At 39.3% G+C, this 12,275-nt stretch overlaps 1 protein-coding gene across 2 annotated transcripts in view; it reads left to right on the plus strand.

Annotated features, from left to right (window-relative positions):
- Nucleotides 1-12,275, plus strand: part of LOC117371936 (GRAM domain-containing protein 2A-like) — a 31,718-nt gene that overhangs the window by 3,508 nt on the left and 15,935 nt on the right. For both annotated transcript variants that reach the window (XM_055222751.1, XM_055222752.1), the window contains exons 2-3: nucleotides 6,369-6,478; nucleotides 9,001-9,058. In XM_055222751.1, coding sequence (XP_055078726.1) covers nucleotides 6,378-6,478; nucleotides 9,001-9,058 — 159 coding nt within the window. In that variant the 5' untranslated portion in view covers nucleotides 6,369-6,377. The remainder of the gene's footprint in view (nucleotides 1-6,368; nucleotides 6,479-9,000; nucleotides 9,059-12,275) is intronic.

The raw sequence follows: 12,275 nt of genomic DNA on the forward strand, positions 1-12,275 counted from the left end.
TGAATAGACTCTCAACTGTTTAAACTGTTCCCGTTTGGGACGTCCCACCGTCACTTTGCCTCCATGTGCTCCTCTGCTCTGCTCTGGTCCAAAACAAAACACCTCATTCAGAGCGCTTCCCCCTACACCTCTCCTCTCTCTTTCCTCTCTCTCTCTCTCTGCTTCTCTCTCCTCTTGTCCTTCTCTCATTCTCTCTCTTTCATTCTTCCTCCTCTCTGGCTCTCTCCACTCTCTTGTTCATTGTTTCTCCTTATCCCTCTCTGTCCTCTCTGCTTCTCTCCTTCTCTCTTCCTCTCTTTTCTGTCCTCCTCCTTACTCCTGTTTTTCTCCCTCATTAGTTTCTCTCCTCTTTCTCCCTCTCCCCCTTCTCTCCTCCCTCTCTCCGCCCCTCTCTTCTCTCCCTCTCTCTTTCCCTCACTCGGGATGTTGTGCACGTTTAGCCACAGTGGACCAGCTCTCTGCAGCTAAATCTCTGAACAGAGCCTTAACTCCAAACGTGCTGCCGTGTCCTGGATAAAGCGCTCGATGTTAATGGGATAAAATTCCTCTGGTTTATGTGCATCAAAGTGAGATGAGGACAAAGAAAAAATGGGCAAATTATGTAACCTCATCATGATACATGCATTGATGATACATGATGCATTCTGTGAGTTTTTTATGGCATGTGTTTCTGTATAAAAAAAAGAAATATAGCTATAACACATGGCTCTTTAAAAATCTGATTATTAAGCTGCATTATGTAACATTTCCTTATCAGTTGTGATGTATATGTGTGTGTCAGGGGTTATTTCCTGGAATGTTCCACCATATGGCAGTAAACATATCTATTTTCACATTTATTCATGACTAAAATACCATACAGTCTGTGTTCGTGGAACATTCTAGCCAAAGCAATGACATCTCCATGGAGACGAGCAGTTGGCACACCCTACACAAGAAAAGCTATATAGTGCATTTTTAAAGACCATAGACCATTTTAAAGGGGATATATTCTGTAAAATTGATGTTATGAGCCTCTATCCATGTTATAGTTTACTCAGAGTTGTATTTTGATTGATTCGTGCATGTTTGAGTAATCCCACATTGTTCTCCATTCAAAGCTTGAGTTCTCAGTGGCTCGGTGGCGTCTTGGTCCATGAAACTTTGTGTTAATTGACTTATTTTTTTATTTAAATAACAACAAATTAAATGTCCAACAGCAGAGAAGAGAAGGTAGGGATAGGATTAGCTGAAGATTTGAGAGTGAATTCTGTGTTTACTCTTCCTTTTTCCTGTGTTTAATACCTTTTCTGTATTAATAGTTGGCAGCATCACAGTTGTGCAGTTTTAAATAGGAAATCGATGGGCCTGTTCCTACCATCAAGCCATTTTAGATCAATATTACGGTTTACAATGAATAAAATGTGAAACAATGATTCATACTTTTAATACTAACAAACAGGTGAAAACATGATATATTTTAATATGTTTTTACACAAATCTAAGGTTGTGTTTCTGCACTGTGTCCGGCTGCAGATCACGCTGACCTGTCCCCTACTCCCCCCATGACCCTATAACCCTGTGAGCTGTGTCATTATTTAAGAGTTCCACTGTATTTCCCTGTGATTTGCATTGGATCTGACTGTCTGACGGTTTAACCATCAGGAAACATCTGACCACATGTACCACAGGGTCATGTGACAGGATCTGGGTTTGAACACTCCATACAGCTGGGCTCACCTTTCTCTGGAGGTGATTCAGCCATTCATGGTTGCGCCCACATATTTACACTATTTAGCATATCAGTAATCGGCCTTAAATCACCAACCGATACGTCAATGTTTGAAAGATATTATTTGAATACTTTACTGTGAAGATGGTACTGCACAAAATGTTTCATATGAGTTTGCAGTGAATTAGATTTTGTTTGTTGCAATTTTAAAGCATTTAATTTGTGAATCTATAACAATTTACCCCCAAAAAATATCATCCATTAGCTGCTCTGGTTTTTAAACAATCTGCAAAAAAAACATATTGGTCCATCTCAAGGTTCAGTTTCAGTATTTTTTAATTGTCATCTTGAGTTAGTCCTGTTTAGTCTTTGTCTAGTCTCTGGTTTAGTTGTGGTCTAATCCTGGTTTAGTCCTGGTCTAGTCTCTGGTTTAGTTGTGGTCTAATCCTGGTTTAGTCCTGGTCTAGTCTCTGGTTTAGTCCTGGTCTAGTCCTGGTTTAGTCCTGGTCTAGCCCCTGTTGCCTCACAGTTATTCCTCAGTGTTTCCATAGATGCTGGTTTCCTCTCAGTGGACTGTTATTAAATCTGCTCTCCCTCTGGACTCACTGCAGGGACTTTACAGATTAGACTAGTCGCACCGCTCCCTGTTCTCTCTCTCTCTCTCTGTCTCTTTTTCTCTTTCTCTCCTTCTTTAATGGTTATTTTTTACACGCATTGAGATTTTGATTCGATTTTAACATGTGGGGCCCATTCATCAGAAAGCCTGAGGGCCAAGAAAAACTGGCCTGAGGGCTGCATTGGGTCCCCAGGCCATAGTTTGAACATCCCTGATCTAAATAACTGTGATTTGATGATTTATGTTTTGGATTTTCTCTCTAAACTTGCAGGGCCCTGGTTGGACATTGTGTAAACAGAGGAAGAGAGGCCGTGTCTGACTAAACAGACAGGAGCACGCGGCTAAAGCTAAATGTGGTTTGGCTGGTGACGTCTGCTGCTGGACTATAAACTCACTTTACTGTTATAGACACAGCAGCTCCAGTGGCCTTCACCTCCATCTAAACTAATCTACAAACAGCAGCTTCCACAGGATCACACTGAGATAAACAGGTTCCAGTGTTTCCCAGTTAAAGGTGCTCTATGTATGGCTCAATGATTTAACAAAATATCTAATTGCAAAGACTTTTTAATAATAGGATTGCCTTCAAAGTTCACATTTTAAACAGGTCCAGAGAACTGACAAAGACTGAAATATGAATTGACAAACTAAAGAATCCCATTTCAGAACATATTTTACTCTAAACTACAGGGTCAGTTGTTTTTATGCTGAATAAGTCAGGATATTTTGTTTGTGGAGAAAATTATGGTACTTCAGAAATTGCAGCCTTTGCAGTGGAAATGTTAATGCTTTACCTTAAATGTTTCACAGTATGGCATTAAACGTATCTAGCTTCCTGAGGACAAGTAGGTGACACTACCAGGCCAAGTTACAGGTCAGATCTGTAAAGGGGCAGTCCCACTCACACAGTTAGTATGCATAATTTTTGTCAGTAAAACACATGTATTGAATAAATCCAAGATAAATTAGTTTAATGCCAGACTGTGGAACCTTCCAGGCAAAGAAAAAACTTCATAGAGACAAGCAAGTGATGTACCCACCATAGGGCATCTTTAAAGAGAAGACTATGGCAAAGGCCATAGGGCAATAGAAATGGATGATTTCATTCTTTTTTTTTTCTTTGGTGATCTCGTCATATTGATACTTTGCAGTGACTCACGCTGGGGGTGTTCTACATATATGTGTATTGGCAGAATGTTAGCCAGAGACATAATGCACTATAGTGTGCAGTGCAAACACTGCCAAAAAAGGTTTCTGGATTGTCTGAAAAGAAAAAAAAATACAAAATGCATTTAAACAGCACATTTTCAGGAGCCTGTGAAGCGTTCATGGTCCTGTTTATGAGTTTGATTTTCAACAAAAAAAAGTGAGAGTGATGAACTGTTGACTAATGCTAGCTTGTTACTGCAATGCTATTTGAGAGACACTCGTTTAAATGCACAAATCAGCTCACCTGTTGTAGTTCCAGCTAAGTTAGCTTTTCTGGTCAGATTGTATTTAAATAAAGCTCAGATTAAAGTCTAACAAGCCTCAGATAGAGCAGTGCTTACAGTTAGCATCACCCCCCCAGGAAAGGTTGATGAACTGCAAAGTATCAATTGGGATTCAGTGCTTCAGACACGTTTCCCCACACACTGCTCCTATTGTTCTACCTTGATCTTGCTCTGAGTGAGTGACAGGTGGTTTTAACCAATCACAGTGAAGTGTGAGCTTTCAGAAGAAGAAGATAGCTTTAATTACAAAATAAAAGTACAAAATTCATTATTTAAATTTAATATAGTATTTACTGCCATATCTAAGCTCTAAAATACTGTAAAATAAGATGTATATCTGTATACTGTGGAGACTACAACCCTGTAAATTGTCATATCTCTCTTAGTTTCTCTCTCTTCCTCCCTCTCTCTTTTGCTCTCTGTCTGACCCTCTCTATTTCCCTCTCTGTCCCTCTTTCTTTCTCTCTCCTTCTCTTTCTTATCTCCTCTGAATCCATCTCCAAAGCTGCACTCATCTTTATAGTTTTCATCAGAGGAGGGTCTTTGACAGCGTTTCCATGGTGACAGGAGGAGAAAAAGGTCACGTGACATAGATTTGGTTTAGATGCGTTCGAGTGTCTCCGGACTCCGTGGGGGATTTTTGGACGTCAAACGCTTGAATCCATTTCAGGGACCTCTGTCAGTTTTTTGGGGAGAAGTTGCGAGATGTCAGGAATATAAATGTAGTTTTATTGGTTAGAATTTGCATTAGTTATTTCCATTGGCCATTGATCATTTGATAATATACAGTATGTTTGCTACCTGTCTAATTACACTGTGACTAGAGCAGGGCTGCCCAAAATGTATTTAACTTTACTATATTTTACTATATTAAAGTGCCTATTTTACACAGAATTGACTCTTGTGAGCTTTTAGCCATGTTAGATTTGTGTTACCTCATCAAAAACATACCTGGAGATGTGTTTTGTTTCATTCACACATGAGTAATCCTGCATTATCAGGCTGTCTGCATCCTTAAAGCTTCAAATGCTCTGTTCACCTTTGTGATGTCATGAAGTGGCAGTTTTCAATTTAACAGCTACCTTTTAACTTTTCTTTAGTAGAGATTGGAAAATGCAGGACTCAAATTATCCAAATGATTCTAGTGAAAACTGCCTCCACCCTCTGGACCTCTCTGCTCAAACACATCAGAGACTCATCCACTCAGTATCTTCAAAAAGCTCTGAAAACTCACCTGTTCAAAAGTGCCTCCACATAATTGCATCTGCTTTTTTTCATCTGTTTCTTTTATTTGTGTTTTGTCTTGACCTGTGTGAAGCATCTTTGAGTGTCATGAAAAGCACTATACAAGTGTTATGTGTTATTATTATACATTGTATGGAGTTTAGACTGGAATACTTCCTGTATTGCCAAATGACATCACAAGGTGGATCAGTGTATTCTGTCTGAGAGAAGAATGCCACTAAATATTCAGGATTTGTTTGTTAATCGTGTACGAATTAAACAAAACACCACTGTAGATATGTTTTTGATGAGGAAACGACATTATAGCATGTATATTGTATATTTCATTTTCGATCATAAATTAAAATTCTATACAATTTTTGTTTTAGTTTAGTTAATCAATTAATGATGATTATACTTTCTATTAACTTGTAACACTTGTAACTGTTCACTGCATTCCAAATGATTATACAAATGATATTTTTCTCTGCCAAATTGTCAATATAATGACAGTCATCATGATTTTCACCTTTAGAGTACAATTTGAATGTTATTGAACAAACCTCCCAATGATAACAGTATTTTTTCAAAAAGTCCACATATTTTACAGACGTCATTTTCACACCTTCAGGGACCATAAAGGGGCCGACCAGCTCTCTCCCCATGATTCTGGCCCAAAACATTACTGTGCCACCTCCTTGCTGAAGTTGCAGCCTTGTTGGGACATGGTGGCCATCCACCAACCATCCATTATTCCATCCATCTGGACCATCCAGGGTTGCATGACTCTCATCAGTGAACATGTATTCATGTATTTCTGGGCCCACTTCTGCTTGTGAGCATTGGTTAAAGGTGGCAATCTTCTGGAGGAACCTACACCTTGATGTTCGCAGGACTCCAGAGGCACCAGCAGCTTCAAATACCTGTTTTCTGCCCTCTGTCAGGGGCTCAGCCAGACGTCGAGAGGAGCCAGCTGAGATGGCTCGGGCATCTGTTCAGGATGCCTCCTGGATGCCTCCCTAAGGAGGTGTTTCAGGCATGTCCCATCAGGAGAAGGCCCTGTGGAAGACCCAGGACACGCTAGAGGGGCTATGTCTCTCGACTGGCCTGGCAACGCCTTGGCGTCCCACCGGAGGATCTGCAGGACGTGTCTGGGGTGAGGGAAGTCTGGGAGTCCCTGCTTGGACTGCTGCTCCCGTGACCCGGCCCCAGATAAGCAGAAGAAAATGGATGGATGGAGTTGTGCATTTCCGTAGTTGAAATGGCAGGGGAGAGAGTGCATTTACATTGGTGAGTTTCATGATTAGTTTGATTGTTTCTGCAGATTGTGAAGATGACAGAGTCTTTGGAGCCGAGTGAGGACCTCAGTGCACCTCCCCCACATGAAGTCGAGCCGCTCCGGGACGATGATCCACACTGCCCCCTGCCTTTAAGGTGAGAGAACTACAACAATATACAACATACACAAAATATGAGGGACCTCTATTGTGATCATTAATGTTTGAGATTCCACTTTTATGGTGGTTTTCACATGTTTGTGGTTCTGTGGAGCACCCCCCAGTGCACACTAGATTTAAATCTGTTTACTTTACTTTTGGTTTGGCTTTGTTCACATACACCATGTGTCATTAACCCCAAACACCATGTGAGAGTCCATCAGCTGATTGCCAAACTTATTTCTATGACAACGTGCCTCAAGGGAACAGAGCCCCATCAATATGCACACTCCTCTATACCTGGTGTCTTTTCTTTCACCTGTGGCTGGACTGTGAGGACTGTACACACTGGTTGCTCACCTGTGCAGACAGGATTCAAGATTAATTTGACAGTGTAACATACATTGTCTAGGAGCATTAACATTTGAAATAAAGCTGACATATTCTCAAGTGTCTCCAATCCAGTGTATTTCAGAACATTTCTGTAGAGGTGGAAACTACAGGGTCAACAGCTTTTGTAAATAATAAGTAATCTGAGATAATCTGAATAGTTTGTTGCTCTGTGCTCGTTGTTTTTTGCAACTTAAATGAATCATTAGATTGTGGTTAAACTTGCAGTCCTAGTTCATATGTCATGTTGTTAATTCACTCTAAAGATGTAATCTGTGTAATCCCTCAGGCGTCCAGGTATGATCCATAGTGAAAGAAAAATTCAATTCTGTCAACTGGACAGAAAATTATTAGAGTGAAGACGTTTGACAGCTCATCCAGAAATGTCTTCACTCTAATAACTTTCTGTCCAGTTGACAGAAGTGAACTTTTCTTTTACAGCCCACTCTAAAGCTACAGTCTTTGATAGGAAGTGGTTTGGGGTGTTTCATTTGAATGTGGCCATATTTGGTGCTGAGTCTCTCCTCATTAGTTTGTGTGAATCGCTTTTGGCAGCTCTTCAAAGTAACACAGACAATGCACAGCCTGTAGCCTGTATATATACAGGTTGGACATTATAAAGACTTAGACTGGGCCAGGGCAGGATTAAACCCAAACTAAACCAGAACTAAACCACGACTAAAATAGGAAGCTTAGATTAAACCTGGACAAGTTCAGTTGTCAGAACCAGACCATGAACAGACCAGACTAAACTAGGCTCTGAGTTGTTTTCACTTGGGATGAAAGATTACTTGCAATCAAATCAAATTTATAGTTTGAATGTTTTTAGTTAGCAAAGCAGGACAAAATACACTTGGTAAATACATTTGTACTAGTACTATGAGTTTATAACAAAAAAATATATAGATCTAAGCCAGAACTGAACCGTGATCAAGACTTCTGTGTCTTTGTTAGTTAATAGGTATGAACACAGAACCCCCTCCCCATTCACCTTCTATTCCTTTCTCCCCTCTCCTTTGTACTCTCTCTCTTTCTCTCCCCTTCTGCCTCCCTCTACTTTCTTTCTATCTCCCCCCTTCTTCTCTTTTTCTCTCCCCTGACTCCCCCTTTCTTCTCTCTTTTCCCTCTCTCTCCTTCTCCTTCTTTCTCTCTCGCCCTCTGTACATAATCAGAATAGGTTGCACGTGTGTGGGTCTCACGTTTTTTGCGCCGCAGCAGCAGGAGAGGTGCAATGGATGATGGGAAAATCTCAGAGGCTTAATTCAGTGGAGCAGAGTGAGGCCTCGGGTTAAATCCACAAACTCCAACAAAACACTTTACACTCACATCAGTGCAGACAGGTTCTCACGCTGCCCCCAAGTCCTGGAAAATATATGGTATGGTAACTTTTGTGCTTGTTTCCATGGAGATGTATGTAATTGCTTTGTCTAGAATGTTCCAGAGTATGACTAAAGACCTGATTTTTACTGTCTTAAAAGTGTGAATAAACAGATTTAGTTAGTTTTAAATGACTTGTAGTAGTCCATTTATTCCTCTCTTATCTTATGCATTCTGAGCATAATTATTCACCACAATGAGTTCATAAGCACCTTCACAACTCTCAGAGACCAGAGCAGTTTTGCCTCCGTGGCAAAGCAAACAACAACTAACCTGCTAATGTGAACTTCCTGATTTTCTGACAGTTAAGCACTTCATAATTAGATACAGACAGCACGCAGCAGACATATTTTGACCTCAAGAGCTGCTTATAAAATATCTTTACTGGGGCAAGACTTTTGCTCAAATATATGGGAAAAATGAGTACGGGTAGTCCCTCACTTTAAAAATCGAATTTTCAAGCTATGTTTTTAGCAATAAAAACACCTAAAATTGAATAAATGAAAGATAAATTTAATGCCATACTATGGAACATTCTAGGCAATCCAATAATATATTATAATTTATACCACAATTGTTTTACTTCATATTATCACAAATTTTGATTCATTAAAAAATATTCATATTCCAAAGTGTGACCTCTGCTCCAAACCACATGCTTCCACTGACAAAGGATTTCCTGAGGACTCCATTAAAAATGGCTGAATCTTGAGTAAAATGTGTGTTTTTCCTCCTGCTTCCTTCCTCCTCCAGGTTGCAGTTCATCGATGATCTCTCATACGAAGATGTGAAGAAGTGCTATAGAGGCTCGGTATGTAAAAACACATGCTGTATTTTCCAGACTATACGTCACTCGCATTTTTGGGGGAAATTTATTATACAAAATCTGAGACCAAGAACAGATATTTTATCTTCAAATGCAAGTTATAATAATAACAATTAAATAGAGAACAACAGACTGAATATCAGTACAGCACTCTAATGTAACACATTTATATTTATTCAGCTACATGAAGCATAGACAGAACTTAATACGTGTCTGTTGTGTTAACGTAAGATATTAACAGTTAACCAGAGAACTAAAGCATAAAAAACAAGCTAACAAGTTTACTCTGGATCTCACTCCAAATCACTAAATCTACTGAATTCGTCATCCTCTGTGTCACTCCTAAACAACTCCACCAACCAAGGTAGATGAAGCATCGCTTCTGTGTGGCTGTCATACTCGTACACAAGCCTAGAGTGTGCCACTGTGACAATAACAAATATTTGAAATTATATATTTTTATAATTTCAAAAAAAAAAAGAAATTAAAGGAAATTATATATTTTAATAATTTCACATATAAGTCTCATCTGAGTGTAAGTCACACCCCCGGACAACTATGAAAAAAGTGCAACTTATAGTCCGGAAAATGCAGTACTCTCTCTATAGTCTTCATATTTATTAAAACTAAAGAGCAGATGGTAATATTAAAGAAACTATTCCTTTGTGTTGAAAATTACATAATACTGAGTGTTTTTTGTATATCATTGTGGTAAGGAGTACCAGCCCTTTTCCCGGAGTATTGGTCTCATGAATGTTACTATTTTCAGTATGTCTCTAAACTAATTGTAATCTATATTAAAGGTGCACTATGTAACTTTTCTTGATGTTTTTGGTTTTCCTGGAATGTTCCATAGTATAACATAAAACGTATCTATTTCCATGGAGACAAGCAGATGCCACAGGGCCAAGTTACAGCACAGATGTGTGCAAAGGCAAGGTATTTTGGAGCAATAAAAACACCTGTAATTAAGTAAATTAAGTAAATGTATGATGCATAACTCTGATGCCATACTGTGGAACATTCCAGGCAAAAAAAATTAACATCATGGAGTCAACCATGAAAAGTTACATGGTGCACCTTTATCCATACTGGAACACATACACTTGTATCAGGCTAAACGTGATGCTAGCTCCTCGTGCACAATAACAGGCCTCCCTCAGTGTTCAAATGGACCATAACATGTCAGCAGGAGCCCTTTAAAGTCTGTGTAAACCCAATGCACAAGTTTCCTCAGTCTGTCTGGTCTCCACATAAACGCCCTCTGACCCAGTTCAGTGAAAACAAGTAACGTGTTGGGAAGAAAAGTTCAGAATGTATCTTTATAGGTAAAATGCAAGGTACTGTTCAAATATATTTTTGTCTTAAACTTGAGGGTCAGCCAGAACACCACTTTTAGGGCCAGAAGTAAATAAAGGAGCAGACAGTGAGGAGCTGGTGTGAAAGGTCTTTAGTGTGTAACTTTAAAGTATGGTAACAGAGGGCATATTAAGTCTACGTTACTGCAGAGGAATAAGCGGAAAAACTGAGATAAGTGAATAAACAGGAGCAAAGGCAAAAAGTATTTTAGACTTTAAGCTGTATTGATCCACCAGGAAATGAGTTACAGTAGCTCAGTAACATGGTAAGAGTTTTAGTTTATGTAAATAAAGTGTAGCAATTGCAATTACTATGTTTAAAAAGTAGAATTCTGTTCACAGTGCACTCTCTACAACTCCAAAAGCATTAATATTTGAGAGAGGAAATTTAATGAACTGCTAAATTAATACAAGAATCCCAATCATTTTAGAACAAGATTTTTGTATGAAAAGGTAGGTTTAGTTATTTTCAGAGGAGCATTACCATGGCAGCAAAACACTGGTCTGGTCACTGAAAGTTGTGAAAAGTGCCTATAAACTCAGTGTGGTGAATAATTAAGATGCTCTGAATGCATAAGGTAAGTGAGGAAAAACTTTGGGCCACTGCAAACTGTTTAAAATGAACTGCTTCTGTTTTTCCATGTTTAATTATCAGTTGCATATAAACCTTGTGCAATGGTTATTTAAACAACAGTCCCCTTGCTCCTTCCAACGTTTTATATCCAGTTTGAAGCAGTGTTTAGTGGGCCAGGACTTCATAACAACGCTGTGAGCCTCTGCGAGTTTGTTTTTGACCCAAATAGTTCAAACACTGAAGCCTGGTCCTGAGCTGGTCTTTGTTGCTGCAGACAGGAACAGGAAGTCAAACAGAGACGGGTGGACAGAGCTGTTTGTTATTTAGACCAGATCAGTGTTTGATACAGGTATCACAATTAAAGCTACAGTAAGTTTCTGGAGCTGACATGTCACCTGCCTGATTCCACAGAAATATAAAGTTAAAACCAAACTTTGGAACATTCTCCCTGGTGATAGATATGTTTTATGCCATACTGTGGAATTTTATAGCCATAGGAACAACATTTCTATGGAAACAAGTAACATACTGTGGTTTTGAAGCAATAAAACAGGTGCCAGGTCCGTGATTCTCAAACAATTCACGCCAAGGACCACTTCAGAAAATATCCTGCCTTTTAAGTACCATCACATCTAAACCAGGTAAATTAGGGCTAAACCAGCTCTACAATTGGACTACAATATTGCTACAGTAGTTCTAAACATCTCCATGGAGACAAGCAGCCCCCACCTGTAGTGCACCTTTAGTTTAGCTTCTACAACCCCAATTCCAATGAACTTGGCATGTCTTGTAAAACCTAAAAATACAGCATCCAATGATTTGCAAATCCTTTTCAACCTATATTGAACTGAATAAACTACAAAGACATGATATTTAATGTTCAAACTGATTCAAATATTCACTCATTTTCAATTTGATGTCTGCAACACGTTCCAATAAAGCAGAGACAGGGGCATGTTTACCACTGTGTTATATCACCTTTCCTTTTAACAACAATCAATAAGAGTTTGGAAACTGAGGACACTAATTGTTGAAGCTTTGCAGGAGGAATCCTTTCCCATTCTTGCTGAATGTACAACTTCAGCTGCTCAGCAGTCTGGGGTCTCTGTTGTCGTATTTTGTGCTTCATAATGCGCTGCACATTTTCAATGAGAGACAGGTCTGGACTGCAGGCAGGTCAGTCTAGTACCCACACTCTTTTACTACGAAGCCACGCTGTTGTAACACGTGCAGAATGTGGTTTGGCATTGTCTTGCTGAAATAAGCAGGG

This window comes from Periophthalmus magnuspinnatus, chromosome 6 (assembly GCF_009829125.3).
Source record: "Periophthalmus magnuspinnatus isolate fPerMag1 chromosome 6, fPerMag1.2.pri, whole genome shotgun sequence".
Taxonomy (NCBI): domain Eukaryota; kingdom Metazoa; phylum Chordata; class Actinopteri; order Gobiiformes; family Gobiidae; genus Periophthalmus; species Periophthalmus magnuspinnatus.